The 17,711-nt window shown below is 44.7% G+C and overlaps 1 protein-coding gene across 1 annotated transcript in view; it reads left to right on the plus strand.

The window, feature by feature from the left end:
- Window positions 1–15,052, plus strand: part of LOC120055648 (ephrin type-A receptor 3-like) — a 198,252-nt gene extending 183,200 nt beyond the window's left edge. The window contains exons 15-18 of the mRNA XM_039003538.1: window positions 13,946–14,095; window positions 14,319–14,512; window positions 14,668–14,805; window positions 14,953–15,052. Coding sequence (XP_038859466.1) covers window positions 13,946–14,095; window positions 14,319–14,512; window positions 14,668–14,805; window positions 14,953–15,052 — 582 coding nt within the window. The remainder of the gene's footprint in view (window positions 1–13,945; window positions 14,096–14,318; window positions 14,513–14,667; window positions 14,806–14,952) is intronic.
- Window positions 15,053–17,711: the final 2,659 nt, after the last annotated feature.

Here is a 17,711-nt window from a genome sequence, read left to right on the forward strand (position 1 = left end):
GTCAATGTGGAGGCTATATACAGGTGGTACCGGTACAGAGTCAATGTGGAGGCTATATACAGCTGGTACCGGTACAGAGTCAATGTGGAGGCTATATACAGGTGGTACCGGTACAGAGTCAATGTGGAGGCTATATACAAGTGGTACCGGTACAGAGTCAATGTGGAGGCTATATACAGGGGGTACCGGTACAGAGTCAATGTGGAGGCTATATACAGGTGGTACCGGTACAGAGTCAATGTGGAGGCTATATACAGGGGGTACCGGTACAGAGTCAATGTGGAGGCTATATACAGGGGGTACCGGTGCAGAGTCAATGTGGAGGCTATATACAGGTGGTACCGGTACAGAGTCAATGTGGAGGCTATATACAAGTGGTACCGGTACAGAGTCAATGTGGAGGCTATATACAGGGGGTACCGGTACAGAGTCAATGTGGAGGCTATATACAGGGGGTACCGGTACAGAATCAATGTGGAGGCTATATACAGGGGGTACCGGTACAGAGTCAATGTGGAGGCTATATACAGGTGGTACCGGTACAGAGTCAATGTGGAGGCTATATACAGGTGGTACCGGTACAGAGTCAATGTGGAGGCTATATACAGGGGGCACCAGTACAGAGTCAATGTGGAGGCTATATACAGGTGGTACCGGTACAGAGTCAATGTGGAGGCTATATACAGGTGGTACCGGTACAGAGTCAATGTGGAGGCTATATACAGGTGGTACCGGTACAGAGTCAATGTGGAGGCTATATACAGGTGGTACCGGTACAGAGTCAATGTGGAGGCTATATACAGGTGGTACCGGTACAGACTCAATGTGGAGGCTATATACAGGTGGTACCGGTACAGAGTCAATGTGGAGGCTATATACAGGTGGTACCGGTACAGAGTCAATGTGGAGGCTATATACAGGGAGTACCGGTACAGAGTCAATGTGGAGGCTATATACAGGTGGTACCGGTACAGAGTCAATGTGGAGGCTATATACAGGTGGTACCGGTACAGACTCAATGTGGAGGCTATATACAGGTGGTACCGGTACAGAGTCAATGGGGAGGCTATATACAGGGGGTACCGGTACAGAGTCAATGTGGAGGCTATATACAGGTGGTACCGGTACAGAGTCAATGTGGAGGCTATATACAGGTGGTACCGGTACAGAGTCAATGTGGAGGCTATATACAGGGGGTACCAGTACAGTGTCAATGTGGAGGCTATATACAGGTGGTACCGGTACAGAGTCAATGTGGAGGCTATATATATGGGGTACCGGTACAGAGTCAATGTGGAGGCTATATGCAGGGGGTACCAGTACAGAGTCAATGTGGAGGCTATATACAGGGGGTACCAGTACAGAGTCAATGTGGAGGCTATATACAGGTGGTACCAGTACAGAGTCAATGTGGAGGCTATATACAGGGGGTACCGGTACAGAGTCAATGTGGAGGCTATATACAGGTGGTACCGGTACAGAGTCAATGTGGAGGCTATATACAGGTGGTACCGGTACAGAGTCAATGTGAAGGCTATATACAAGTGGTACTGGTACAGAGTCAATGTGGAGGCTATATACAGGGGGTACCGGTACAGAGTCAATGTGGAGGCTATATACAGGTGGTACCGGTACAGAGTCAATGTGGAGGCTATATACAGGGGGTACCGGTACAGAGTCAATGTGGAGGCTATATACAGGTGGTACCGGTACAGAGTCAATGTGGAGGCTATATACAGGGGGTACCGGTACAGAGTCAATGTGGAGGCTATATACAGGTGGTACCGGTACAGAGTCAATGTGGAGGCTATATACAGGGGGTACCGGTACAGAGTCAATGTGGAGGCTATATACAGGTAGTACCGGTACAGAGTCAATGTGGAGGCTATATACAAGTGGTACCGGTACAGAGTCAATGTGGAGGCTATATACAGGGGGTACCGGTACAGAGTCAATGTGGAGGCTATATACAGGGGGTATCGGTACAGAATCAATGTGGAGGCTATATACAGGGGGTACCGGTACAGAGTCAATGTGGAGGCTATATACAGGTGGTACCGGTACAGAGTCAATGTGGAGGCTATATACAGGGGGCACCAGTACAGAGTCAATGTGGAGGCTATATACAGGTGGTACCGGTACAGAGTCAATGTGGAGGCTATATACTGGTGGTACCGGTACAGAGTCAATGTGGAGGCTATATACAGGTGGTACCGGTACAGAGTCAATGGGGAGGCTATATACAGGTGGTACCGGTACAGAGTCAATGTGGAGGCTATATACAGGTGGTACCGGTACAGAGTCAATGTGGAGGCTATATACAGGGGGTACCGGTACAGAGTCAATGTGGAGGCTATATACAGGTGGTACCGGTACAGAGTCAATGTGGAGGCTATATACAGGTGGTACCGGTACAGACTCAATGTGGAGGCTATATACAGGTGGTACCGGTACAGAGTCAATGGGGAGGCTATATACAGGGGGTACCGGTACAGAGTCAATATGGAGGCTATATACAGGTGGTACCGGTACAGAGTCAATGTGGAGGCTATATACAGGGGGTACCAGTACAGAGTCAATGTGGAGGCTATATACAGGTGGTACCGGTACAGAGTCAATGTGGAGGCTATATATATGGGGTACCGGTACAGAGTCAATGTGGAGGCTATATGCAGGGGGTACCAGTACAGAGTCAATGTGGAGGCTATATACAGGGGGTACAGGTACAGAGTCAATGTGGAGGCTATATACAGGGGGTACCAGTACAGAGTCAATGTGGAGGCTTTACACAGGGGGTACCGGTACAGAGTTAATGTGGAGGCTATATACAGGGGATACCAGTACAGAGTCAATGTGGAGACTATATACAGGGGGTACCGGTACAGAGTCAATGTGGAGGCTATATACAGGGGGTACTGGTACAGAGTCAATGTGGAGGCTATATACAGGGGGTACCAGTACAGAGTCAATGTGGAGGCTATACACAGGGGGTACCGGTACAGAGTTAATGTGGAGGCTATATACAGGGGATACCAGTACAGAGTCAATGTGGAGACTATATACAGGGGGTACCGGTACAGAGTCAATGTGGAGGCTATATACAGGGGGTACCGGTACAGAGTCAATGTGGAGGCTATATACAGGGGGTACCGGTACAGAGTCAATGCGGAGGCTATATACAGGGGGTACCGGTACAGAGTCAATGTGGAGGCTATATACAGGGGGTACCGGTACAGAGTCAATGCGGAGGCTATATACAGGGGGTACCGGTACAGAGTCAATGTGGAGGCTATATCCAGGGGATACCTGTACAGAGTCAATGTGGAGGCTATATACAGGGGGTACCAGTACAGAGTCAATGTGGAGGCTATATACAGGTTGTACCGGTACAGAGTCAATGCGGAGGCTATATACAGGGGGTACCGGTACAGAGTCAATGTGGAGGCTATATACAGGGGGTACCAGTACAGAGTCAATGTGGAGACTATATACAGGGGGTACCTGTACAGAGTCAATGTGGAGGCTATATACAGGGGGTACCAGTACAGAGTCAATGTGGAGGCTATATACAGGGGGTACCAGTACAGAGTCAATGTGGAGACTATATACAGGGGGTACCGGTACAGAGTCAATGTGGAGGCTATATACAGGTGGTACCGGTACAGAGTCAATGTGGAGGCTATATACAGGTGGTACCGGTACAGAGTCAATGTGGAGGCTATATACAGGGGGCACCAGTACAGAGTCAATGTGGAGGCTATATACAGGTGGTACCGGTACAGAGTCAATGTGGAGGCTATATACAGGTGGTACCGGTACAGAGTCAATGTGGAGGCTATATACAGGTGGTACCGGTACAGAGTCAATGTGGAGGCTATATACAGGTGGTACCGGTACAGAGTCAATGTGGAGGCTATATACAGGTGGTACCGGTACAGAGTCAATGTGGAGGCTATATACAGGGGGTACCGGTACAGAGTCAATGTGGAGGCTATATACAGGTGGTACCGGTACAGAGTCAATGTGGAGGCTATATACAGGTGGTACCGGTACAGACTCAATGTGGAGGCTATATACAGGTGGTACCGGTACAGAGTCAATGGGGAGGCTATATACAGGGGGTACCGGTACAGAGTCAATATGGAGGCTATATACAGGTGGTACCGGTACAGAGTCAATGTGGAGGCTATATACAGGGGGTACCAGTACAGAGTCAATGTGGAGGCTATATACAGGTGGTACCGGTACAGAGTCAATGTGGAGGCTATATATATGGGGTACCGGTACAGAGTCAATGTGGAGGCTATATGCAGGGGGTACCAGTACAGAGTCAATGTGGAGGCTATATACAGGGGGTACAGGTACAGAGTCAATGTGGAGGCTATATACAGGGGGTACCAGTACAGAGTCAATGTGGAGGCTTTACACAGGGGGTACCGGTACAGAGTTAATGTGGAGGCTATATACAGGGGATACCAGTACAGAGTCAATGTGGAGACTATATACAGGGGGTACCGGTACAGAGTCAATGTGGAGGCTATATACAGGGGGTACTGGTACAGAGTCAATGTGGAGGCTATATACAGGGGGTACCAGTACAGAGTCAATGTGGAGGCTATACACAGGGGGTACCGGTACAGAGTTAATGTGGAGGCTATATACAGGGGATACCAGTACAGAGTCAATGTGGAGACTATATACAGGGGGTACCGGTACAGAGTCAATGTGGAGGCTATATACAGGGGGTACCGGTACAGAGTCAATGTGGAGGCTATATACAGGGGGTACCGGTACAGCGTCAATGCGGAGGCTATATACAGGGGGTACCGGTACAGAGTCAATGTGGAGGCTATATACAGGGGGTACCGGTACAGAGTCAATGTGGAGGCTATATACAGGGGGTACTGGTACAGAGTCAATGTGGAGGCTATATACAGGGGGTACTGGTACAGAGTCAATGTGGAGGCTATATCCAGGGGATACCTGTACAGAGTCAATGTGGAGGCTATATACAGGGGGTACCAGTACAGAGTCAATGTGGAGGCTATATACAGGTTGTACCGGTACAGAGTCAATGCGGAGGCTATATACAGGGGGTACCGGTACAGAGTCAATGTGGAGGCTATATACAGGGGGTACCAGTACAGAGTCAATGTGGAGACTATATACAGGGGGTACCTGTACAGAGTCAATGTGGAGGCTATATACAGGGGGTACCAGTACAGAGTCAATGTGGAGGCTATATACAGGGGGTACCAGTACAGAGTCAATGTGGAGACTATATACAGGGGGTACCGGTACAGAGTCAATGTGGAGGCTATATACAGGGGGTACCAGTACAGAGTCAATGTGGAGACTATATACAGGGGGTACCGGTACAGAGTCAAAGTGCGGGGGCACCAGTTAGTTGAGGTAATTGAGGTAATATGTACATGTAGGTAGAGGTAAAGTGACTGCATAGATAATACACAGAGAGTAGCAGCAGCGTAAAAGGTGGGGTGGGGGCAATGCAAATAGTCTGGGTAGCCCTTCAGGAGTCTAATGACTTCGGGGTAGAAGTTGTTAAGAAGCTTTTTTAACCTAGACCATTGGCTAGGCCTACCACTGTTGTGTCGTCTGCAAACGTAATGATGGTGTTGGAGTCGTGCCTGGCCATGCAGTCATGAGTGAACATGGAGTACAGGAGGGGACTGAGCACGCACGTCTGAGGGACCCTGTGTTGAGGACCAGCATGGCGAATGTGTTGTTACATACCCTTACCACCTGGCGGCGGGCCATCAGGAAGTCCAGGATCCAGTTGCAGAGGGAGGTGTTTAGTCCCAGGGTCCTTAATCTCAACTGCGCATCTCGTCTTCAAAAAGAAAGGAAGACCATTCATTAAAATGCATTTATTTGTATTGCATGTTCAATGGAAACAAAGCTTAAATACTCTGACGCATTTTGGCTGCAAGGCCTTCGTCAGGGAATACACTATTTGATCTGAATGCCCGGTCCTCAGTCAGCTGTTCTACAACGTAATATTCTAAAACTGGCTAGTTTTGTCTCGTCTCATGTCGGCTGTTGTATCTGATCTGTGCTTAACAGTGCCCCTTGTCTTCCTACTGGGATAATTGCAGGTTTCGCAACGAAAAAGCTTTTATTGTGTTACCTCTCTCTCTCATCCCTTCACCCCTCGCTCCTCTCACCCGTTTAGTCCATTGTCCCTTCCTTTACCCCCTGGAGATGAAGAGAGAGAGCTCGTTCTAATGCCCCATGCCAGATCAACCCCTTTACCCCCTTGGCACTTCCAGAAGATATAAAAGGACTGGATAGGTATAATCCATTCAGATCTACAAAAAAGCATAGCGGGCAAAGGGTTAGAGGTTGGAATTGGACATATCTATCTTCCTAACTACCCAGCACTCTCCACGCCAGGTGCTAAAAGACCTGCTGGTTTCAAGGTTGCGCCTAACAAGCCCTAATTATTCTAACGAGTTATTAGACTTAACGAGACATAATGAGTGGTGGGATTAATGTGAATCTGGCTCAGGGTTAGTGGAGAGGAATAGAGTAGCTTGTTGGAGCTGTCAAACTCCTGCCCTATAGGACCTCTAAGACTTGAAGAAGAGGAGAGAGGATGATCCCGTCCAAATACGAACATGGGAATTAAAAACTAACGAGAAGAGAGTGGAGGAACCTGTCCAAATATGAAAATGTGAATTAAAAACTAACGAGAAGAGAGTGGAGGAACCGGTCCAAATGTGAAAATGTGAATTAAAAAGTAACAAGGAGAGAGTGGAATTAAAAGGTTGTGGAATTAAAAAGGTTAAAAAAAGCCAGCAGCAAATATGAAGACATTTCATCATCACTGTGCTGTAATGGGGAAATATAGAAGCTAGCTAGTAGCCGTTGAGAAGATGTTGAGAAGCTAGTAGCCACTGACAACAGTTTACATGCTATAAATAATGCATTATATTATAATATATAACACAGACATAGCCTTATAACTAATCCTACGTGTAACCCCATTCACTGAGCATTATACACAGGCTGTAAACGGCGTAATAAGCAGCGCTGCACTGCATGGTGCCTCATATGATATGCTCACACAAAGACACTTCTCCATCGGTATTCACAGGGAAGTGTTAGAGATGTTTCTTTAATGGGACATTAGCATAGATAGCCCTGGGAGAAGAAGTGTGTCAGCCACTCACTGGTAAAGCCATCCACACACACACACGCACACACACACACACACACACACACACACACACACACACACACACACACACACACACACACACACACACACACACACACACACACACACACACACACACACACACACACACACGCACACACGCACACACGCACACACGCACACACAGACCTACATGCCATAGAGAGGAGAGGGAGGTTTAGTAGGAGAGAGAGAAGGAGAGTAAGAGTGAAGCGAGATTAGAAAGAGATGGAGCGAGAGAGAAGGGAGGGATAGAGTTAGAGATAAGAGAGATAAGAGGGTAGGAGTTAGAGAGAGAGACCCACAAAGAATTGGATAACAAATCAAACATTGATAAACTCCCATATGTGTTAGGCGAAATACCGCAGTGTCAAATCACAGCTGCAAGATGTACAGTGCATTCGGAAAGTATTCAAATCCCTTGACTTTTTCCACATTTTATTACATTACAGCCTTATTCTAAAATGTATTAAATTAAATTTTTTCCTCATCAATCTTCACGCAATACCCCATAATGACAAAGCAAAATTGAGCTCAGGTGCATCCTGTTTCCATTGATCATCCTTGAGATGTTTCTACAACTTGATTGGAGTCCACCTGTGGTAAATTCAATTCATGGACATGATTAGGAAAGGCACACACCTGTCTATATAAGGTCCTACAGATGACAGTGCAGGTCAGAGCAAAAACCAAGCCATGAGGTCGAAGGAATTGTCCGTAGAGCTCCGAGACAGGATTGTGTTGAGGCACAAATCTGTGGACGGGTACCAAAAATGTCTGCAACATTGAAGGTCTCCAAGATCACAGTGACCTCCATCATTCATAAATGGAAGAAGTTTCGAATCACCAAGACTCTTCTTAGAGCTGGCCACCCGGCCAAACTGAGCAACCATCTCTGTAGCACTCCACCAATCAGGCCTTTATGGTAGAATGGCCAAATGGAAGCCACTCCTCAGTAAAAGGCACATGACAACCCACTTGGACTTTGCTAAAAGGCACCTAAAGGACTCTCAGACCATGAAAAACAAGATTCTCTGGTCTGATGAAACCAAGTTTGAACTCCTTGTCCTGAATGCCATGCGCCACGTCTGGATGAAACCTGGCACCATCCTTACGTTGAAGCATGGTGGTGGCAGCATCATGCTGTGGAGATGTTTTTCAGCGACAGGGACTGGGAGACTAGTCAGGATCGAGGGAAAGATGAACAAAGCAAAGTACAGAGAGATCCTTAAAGAAAACTTGCTCCAGAGTGCTCAGGACCTCAGAATTGTACGAAGGTTCACCTTCCAACAGGACCATGACCCTAAGCATACAGCCAAGACAACGCAGGAGTGGCTTCGGGACAAGTATCTGAATGTCTTTGAGTGGCCCATCCAGGACTTGAACCCGATCTAAGATCTCTGGAGAGACCTGGAAATAGCTGTGCAACGACACTCCTCATCCAACTTGACAGAGCTTAAGAGGATCTGTAGAGGAGAATGGGACAAAATTCCCAAATACAGGTGTGCCAAGCTTGTAGCATCATTCTCAAGAAGACTTTAGGCTGTAATCACTGCCAAATTAGCTTCAACAAAGTCATGAGTAAAGGGTCTGAATACTGAATGTTGATATCATATTTCAGTTTTTTTTTAATTATAAATGTGCAAAAATGTCTAAAATTCTGTTTTTGCCTTTTCATTATGAGTTGTTGTGTGTAGATTGATGAGGGGAAAAAACTATTTAATCAATTTTAGAATAAAGCTGTAATGTAATAAAATGTGTAAAAAGTCAAGGGGTCTGAATACTTTCCAAATGCACTGTTTGACCCGTTTCCATGAGAAAAGGTGAACCAGTGCGGCACAAACAACATTGTAAATACCACCAATATTTATGTGTTTATTTATCTTAACCTACTATTTGTACTTCAACTATTTGCACCTTGCTAAAACATAGCTGATAATATAGTTTATAATATAACCCTTGAAATGTCTTTATTATTTTCAAACCTTTAGGAGTGCAATGTTTACTTTACATTTTTTATAGTTTTTTTGTTGATGATGTTTTGAGTCTTCTCACTTTTGTTCGTTGTTTATTTTAATTGCTTTGGCAATGTAAACACGTTTCCAATACCAATAAAGCCCCTTTGAATTTAATTGAATTGAAAGAGAGAGCGATGAGAGAAAATTAGAGAGGGGGGGGGGAGTGAGTGAGGGATAGAGTTAGAGAGAAAGCAAGAGAGAGAGTAAAAGTGGAGCGAGATGAAGAAGAGAGAGATGAGAGAGGGAGAGATGTACTGTAGATGGAGACTGCTCACTTTGTCTCTTTCATTTGACTTTGACTAGAGAGCTGGGACTATAGGAGTGCAGTAGTAGAATGTTAAAACACTGGTGTGATCTGTGTAGGGGTAGGAGTGCAGCATTAGCAGCATTTTAAAATACTGGTGTGATCTGCATAGGGAGCCAAACAGGCATCCTAATGCTGTCTCCTTTGTGCTTCTTATAAACAGTCCCCATGCCTTTTAAAAGCCTGTTTTCTGCTGAAACTATTCCATATGAAGAGTTTCTTAAAAATCTTCTGAAATTTTGGTAAATTAGCTTTTATTGATTAAACAGAGATTGGTTTGTTTTTTCACTATCTATTCATGGCATGAGGTTGTTCAATGACAGAAGTGGTTTCATCACTTGATGGTTTCATTTTAGAGAGACAAGTAGTTACGTATTTTTGCTAAACGTTAGACAGTACCAGTCAACAGTTTGGACATACCTACTCATTCAAGGGTTTTTCTTTATTTTTACTGTTTTCTACATTGTAGAATAATAGTGAAGACATCAAAACTATGGAAAAACACATATGGAATCATGTAGTAACCAAAAAAGTGTTAAACAAATCAAAATATATTTTATATTTGAGATTCGTCAAAGTTGCCAACCTTTGCCTTGATGACAGCTTTGAACACTCTTGGCATTCTCTCAACCAGCTTCATAAACTGGTCACCTGGAATGTATTTCAATTAATTGGTGTGCCTTGTTAAAAGTTAATTTGTGGAATTTCTTTCCTTCTTAATGCATTTGAGCCAATCAGTTGTGATGTGACAAGGTAGGGGTGGCATACGGAAGATAGCCCTATTTGGTAAAATACCAAGTCTATATTATGGCAGGAACAGCTCAAATAAGCAAAGATAAACGACAGTCCATCATTACTTTAAGACATGAAGGTCAGTCAATCCGGAAAATTTCAAGAACTTTGAAAGTTTCTTCAAGTGCAGTTGCAAGCGCTATGATGAAACTGGCTCTCATGAGGACCGACATAGGAAAGGAAGACCCAGAGTTACCTCTGGTGCAGAAGATAAGTCCATTAGAGTTAACTGCAACTCGGATTGCAGCCCAAATAAATGCTTCACAGAGTTCAAGTAACAGACCCATCTCAACATCAACTGTTAAAGGAGACTGAGTGAATCAGGCCTTCATGGTTGAATTGCTGCAAATAAATCACTACTAAAGGACACAAATAATAAGAAGAGACTTGCTTGGGCCAAGAAACACGAGAAATGGACATTAGACTAGTGGAAATCTGTCCTTTGGTCTGACGAGTCCAAATGTTAGATTTTTGGTTCCAACCGCCGTGTCTCTGTGAGACGCAGAGTAGATGAACGGATGATCTCCTCATGTGTAGTTCCCATCGTGAAGCATGGAGGAGGAGGTGTGATAGGGAGGGGGTGCTTTGCTGGTGACACTGTCTGTGATTTATTTAGAATTCAAGGCACACTTAATCAGCATGGTTACCACAGCATTCTGTAGCGATACGCCATCCCATCTTGTTTGCGCTTAGTGTGACTATCATTTGATTTTCAACAGGACAATGACGCAAAACACACCTCCAGGCTGTGTAAGGGCTATTTGACCAAGAAGAAGAGTGATGGAGTGCTATATCAGATGACCTGGCCTCCACAATCACCTGACCTCAACCCAATTGAGATGGTTTGGGATGAGTTGGACCGCAGAGTGAAGGAAAAGCAGCCAACAAGTGCTCAACATATGTGGGAACTCCTTCAAGACTGTTGGAAAATCAAATCAAATGTATTTATATAGCCATTCTTACATCAGCTGATATCTCAAAGTGCTGTACAGAAACCCAGCCTAAAACCCCAAACAGCAAGCAATGCAGGTGTAGAAGCACGGTGGCTAGGAAAAACTCCCTAGAAAGGCCAAAACCTAGGAAGAAATCTAGAGAGGAACCAGGCTATGAGGGGTGGCCAGTCCTCTTCTGGCTGTGCCGGGTAGAGATTATAACAGAACATGGCAAAGATGTTCAAATGTTCATAAATGACCAGCATGGTCAAATAATAATAATCACAGTAGTTGTCGAGGGTGCAACAAGTCAGCACCTCAGGAGTAAATGTCAGTTGGCTTTTCATAGCCAATCATTAAGAGTATCTCTACCGCTCCTGCTGTCTCTAGAGAGTTGAAAACAGCAGGTCTGGGACAGGTAGCACGTCCGGTGAACAGGTCAGGGTTCCATAGCCACAGGCAGAACAGTTGAAACTGGAGCAGCAGCACGGCCAGGTGGACTGGGGACAGCAAGGAGTCATCATGCCAGGTAGTCCTGAGGCATGGTCCTAAGGCTCAGGTCCTCCGAGAAAGAGAAAGAAAGAAAGAAAGAGAGAAAGAGAGAATTAGTGAGAGCATACTTAAATTCACACAGGACACCCGATAAGACAGGAGAAGTACTCCAGATATAACAGACTGACCCTAGCCCCCCGACACATAAACTACTGCAGCATAAATACTGGAGGCTGAGACAGGAGGGGTCAGGAGACACTGTGGCCCCATCCGATGATACCCCCGGACAGGGCCAAACAGGCAGGATATAACCCCACCCACTTTGCCAAAGCACATTCCCCACACCACTAGAGGGATATCTTCAACCACCAACCATCCTGAGACAAGGCCGAGTATAGCCCACAAAGATCTCCTCCACGGCACAACCCAAGGGGGAGCGCCAACCCAGACAGGAAGATCACGTCAGTGACTCAACCCACTCAAGTGATGCACCCCTCCTAGGGACGGCATGGAAGAGCACCAGTAAGCCAGTGACTCAGCCCCTGTAATAGGGTTAGAGGCAGAGAATCCCAGTGGAGAGAGGGGAACCGGCCAGGCAGAGACAGCAAGGGCGGTTCGTTGCTCCAGCGCCTTTCCGTTCACCTTCACACTCCTGGGCCAGACTACACTCAATCATATGACCTACTGAAGAGATGAGTCTTCAGTAAAGACTTAAAGGTTGAGACCGAGTCTGCGTCTCTCACATGGGTAGGCAGACCATTCCATAAAAATTGAGCTCTATAGGAGAAAGCCCTGCCTCCAGCTGTTTGCTTAGAAATTCTAGGGACAATTAGGAGGCCTGCGTCTTGTGACTGTAGCGTACGTGTAGGTATGTACGGCAGGACCATATCGGAAAGATAGGTAGGAGCAAGCACATGTAATGCTTTGTAGGTTAGTAGTAAAACCTTGAAATCAGCCCTTGCCTTAACAGGAAGCAGGTGTAGGGAGGTTAGCACTGGAGTAATATGATCAAATTTTTTGGTTCTAGTCAGGATTCTAGCAGCCGTATTTAGCACTAACTGAAGTTTATTTAGTGCTTTATCCGGGTAGCCGGAAAGTAGAGCATTGCAGTAGTCTAACCTAGAAGTAACAAGAGCATGGATACATTTTTCTGCATCATTTTTGGACGGAAGGTTTCTGATTTTTGCAATGTTACGTAGATGGAAAAGCATTAGATGGACAAGCATTACTCATGAAGCTGGTTGAGAGAATGCTAAGGTGTGCAAAGCTGTCATCAATGCAAAGGGTGGCTACTTTGAAGAATATAAAATATAAAATGTATTTAAAAATATAAAACACTTTTTTTTTGATTGATATGTAATTCCAAGTGTTATTTCATAGTGTTGATGTCTTCAATGTTATTCTACAACGTAGAAAATAGTAAAAATAAAGAAAATCCCTTGAATGAGTAGGTTTGTCCAAACTTTTGACTGGTACTGTAGATACTCTTATCCAGAGCGACTTAATGTATTAATCTTAAAATAGCTTGTTGAGACAACCACATATCATAGGCAAATGTACAGAATACGAACATTACATTCCAGCTACAATGTATATATATATGCATTCAGCAACAACAAAAACGTTTTAATACACAGCTAAAATGTATTAATAAAAAATCTGAGAACACTAATATTTTACACATACATGAAGGTACCCATAAGCAATAATTTCTCATGAAAAAACACAAATGTGAAAAATTGTCGGATATAGCTTTGGAAATAAACTCTTCATATACTCTTCTTTTCTCTTTATTTTCCCTGTGAATAACAAAGTAAAAAAGGCTTGTGAAAGATGAGTGAAAAGGGAGAGATGGAGGGAGGAAGTCAAAGCACTACTGCGTTCTCTCTGTTGGTGTGTGAATAGAAAGAGATGCTCTGTGTTTGAGGGTTTTAATCAATAAAAAGTATGAGGTAGAACCGTAACTCTGTTGTGTGTTTCCATGCAGTTATTTGAGCTTTCCTACCTACGCCTCCACAATGTGCATTGTTCACTCTCTCTTTCAACTCAATTCAATCATTTGCCAAAGTAGAAATTAATGAATTCTAGTTGTTTAAAAAATATATTGTATCAGCCATTCAGCAATGTTTTATTAACCCTTTCTAAATGTGTTATTAACCCTTTATGATCATCTTATTAACCCTTCCAGGGAGGGAAGATCCCCATCCGATGGACGTCTCCAGAGGCTATTGCCTACAGGAAGTTCACGTCAGCCAGTGATGTGTGGAGCTACGGCATCGTCATGTGGGAGGTGGTCTCATATGGAGAGAGACCCTACTGGGAGATGTCCAACCAGGATGTGAGTAGTTTCATTATAATAAAGCACAGTGTCGGTGTATAGCTGATATGGTAATGATTCATCAATGATTTACTCTTGATGGCTGTTCTTGTCAATCGTGGGTTGGTTTGGCGTAGAAGCTCGGTGGACTCAGTTGGCTTTCTCTCCCATACTCGGTAGATGATTACTGTGATTGACTAAGGACCATCTAATCCTCCTCTATTTTTTATTTCTTCCCCACTAGGTGATCAAAGCGATAGATGAGGGTTACCGTCTTCCGGCCCCTATGGACTGTCCTGTGGTCCTCCACCAGCTGATGTTGGACTGTTGGGAGAAGGGCCGCAGCGAACGGCCTAAGTTTGGCCAGATCGTCACCACCCTGGATAAGCTGATCAGAGATCCAGCCAGCCTCCGAGAGCTGGCCAACAGCTCATTATGGTGAGTGGGGCCAAAACCACACGCACAATCAGAACCACTGTAGATCCAGTCTTCAAGCACACACTGTCAGATCCATAATAAACTATTCGAACTAGTACTGTATCTGGACTGTCTTATTTAAAGAATGTGTATATTCTCTCCTGTTTGCCCAGCAGGGAAGACCCGACCACTCCAGAGTTCAGTGTGAGTACGATGGAGGAGTGGCTGGATGCCATCAAGATGGGACAGTACAAGGGGAACTTCACCAGCGCTGGATACGTCACCCTGGACTCTGTCCTCTACATCAGCATCAGGTGAGATACATGGGCAGAGCTGGCCTGGGGGCTAGGGTTGGAGAAAAGAGAGTAGGAGTAGGCAGAGCTAGAGAAAAGAGGAGTCTGTTGTCAATTTTGTCATTTTGTAAACTCCCTTCTTCCTCTGTCCTCTGTCCTCTCCTCTAGTGAGCTCGTTAAGATGGATGTGACCTTGGCGGGTCACCAGAAGAAGATCATCTCCAGTGTCCAGATCCTTCAGTCCCAGGGGACCCACGTCCAAGTATAACAGTTTCCCTATAGAGACACACTGGGAGGGAATGCCAAAATGGATGCTCTTCTCTGAGTTTACCCATTGAGACACACTCAGATTGAGCCGACATGGACATTCTGGGTTGGGTTTCCCCATACAAAGACACTGAGATGGAGCCGTAATTTACGCTTAGCTCCTTTATTTCCTCTTTGTAGTTTCACCATTCCACCGGTCCTGGATGTTTTGATAGCGTAGGCACTTCCAGCTTCCGTCCACGCCTTCAGAGGCCTAGCAACCCAGCAACCTAAGATACCAGGCTACAACCAAGACATCTTAGTCCATATCAACAACAACAATAACAAAACTAAAAAATAACAAAAAATACAATTTGATTATAATTCTCATCATTGTTTGTGAAGTTTTGTGTACAGTTGTTTTTATGGTTGTTTCTTTTTTCTTTTTTAAATTTGCTTTGTTTATTTTCCACATAGTTTACATGACCAATATTGTATATGTATAGATAAGCGTTTACAAGAGGTGTGTGTCAGTCCGCCAGTCTAGAAAGTAAAGTTGTTATCGCCAGGCAACGCAGGTGGGCTGTTCCTTCCTGGTGCATGTGTTGTCAGGCCCCTCCTCCTTCTCTAAGCTCCTCCCCACAATGCTATTGGACCAATCATGATGTGTGGGGGAGATAGGAGAAATAGAAAGATGTGAAAATATGAGATGGGGATGTCTATTCATGGTCTCAGAAGACTTCCGTTGCGTTTGGCCAGGGAAAGATACATGTAGGTCTTCCATAGCCACGACTTCCAGACTCACACAGTTCACTTGAATGAGATGCCCTGCCAGATTTCATTTAGTACGGCCTACAGCAGCTACCTATAGGTTGCAGTTAGTCAGAAACCTGCAGTTGAATACAGTGTTAGTGCATTTTCTGCATTTTCTGAAGAGTTGGCCTCCTCAGTTGGAGAAGCTTACTGTAAAGGTTTGTGACAGAAGAAGAGCAAAGTAGATCATCTGTGAAGTTGACACTGTTTGCAATGTATATCTGTTTCTCAGATGTTGTGCCATGTATAGTTAGTATTGCTCTGAAATGTTGGGCCATGTCAGACAAGCAGGATTGGTTGTGAGGTAGACTTGACTTGAGTGAGGTGAGTGGTGGTTTTTGCCTCATTTCACCCCTGATTAATATGGGTTCAGTCACAGTTTGTGCTAACCACCTCTGTTCAGTGACTAATATGGGTTTAGTCACAGTTTGTGCTAACCACCTCTGTTCAGTGACTAATATGGGTTCAGTCACAGTTTGTGCTAACCACCTCTGTTCACTGATTAATATGGGTTCAGTCACAGTTTGTGCTAACCACCTCTGTTCAGTGACTAATATGGGTTCAGTCACAGTTTGTGCTAACCACCTCTGTTCAGTGACTATAATGGGTTCAGTCACAGTTTGTGTTAACCACCTCTGTTCAGTGACTAATATGGGTTTAGTCACAGTTTGTGCTAACCACCTCTGTTCAGTGACTAATATGGGTTCAGTCACAGTTTGTGCTAACCACCTCTGTTCAGTGACTAATATGGGTTCAGTCACAGTTTGTGCTAACCACCTCTGTTCAGTGACTAATATGGGTTCAGTCACAGTTTGTGCTAACCACCTCTGTTCAGTGACTAATATGGGTTCAGTCACAGTTTGTGCTAACCACCTGTTCAGTGATTAATATGGGTTCAGTCACAGTTTGTGTTAACCACCTCTGTTCAGTGATTAATATGGGTTCAGTCACAGTTTGTGCTAACCACCTCTGTTCAGTGATTAATATGGGTTCAGTCACAGTTTGTGCTAACCACCTCTGTTCAGTGATTAATATGGGTTCAGTCACAGTTTGTGTTAACCACCTCTGTTCAGTGACTAATATGGGTTCAGTCACAGTTTGTGCTAACCACCTCTGTTCAGTGATTAATATGGGTTCAGTCACAGTATGTGCTAACCACCTCTGTTCAGTGACTAATATGGGTTCAGTCACAGTTTGTGCTAACCACCTCTGTTCAGTGACTAATATGGGTTCAGTCACAGTTTGTGCTAACCACCTCTGTTCACTGACTAATATGGGTTCAGTCACAGTTTGTGCTAACCACCTCTGTTCAGTGACTAATATGGGTTCAGTCACAGTTTGTGCTAACCACCTCTGTTCATTGACTAATATGGGTTCAGTCACAGTTTGTGCTAACCACCTCTGTTCAGTGACTAATATGGGTTCAGTCACAGTTTGTGCTAACCACCTCTGTTCAGTGACTAATATGGGTTCAGTCACAGTTTGTGCTAACCACCTCTGTTCAGTGACTAATATGGGTTCAGTCACAGTTTGTGCTAACCACCTCTGTTCAGTGACTAATATGGGTTCAGTCACAGTTTGTGCTAACCACCTCTGTTCAGTGACTAATATGGGTTCAGTCACAGTTTGTGCTAACCATCTCTGTTCAGTGGTTAATATGGGTTCAATCATAGTTTTACTAATCATCTCTGTTCAGTGATTAATATTGGTTCAGTGACAGTTTGTGCTAACCACCTCTGTTCAGTGATTAATATGGGTTCAGTCACAGTTTGTGCTAACCACCTCTGTTCAGTGATTAATATGGGTTCATCATAGTTTTACTAATCATCTCTGTTCAGTGATTAATATGGGTTCAGTCACAGTTTGTG

The sequence above is a fragment of the Salvelinus namaycush genome, chromosome 11, assembly GCF_016432855.1.
Source record: "Salvelinus namaycush isolate Seneca chromosome 11, SaNama_1.0, whole genome shotgun sequence".
NCBI classification, from domain to species: domain Eukaryota; kingdom Metazoa; phylum Chordata; class Actinopteri; order Salmoniformes; family Salmonidae; genus Salvelinus; species Salvelinus namaycush.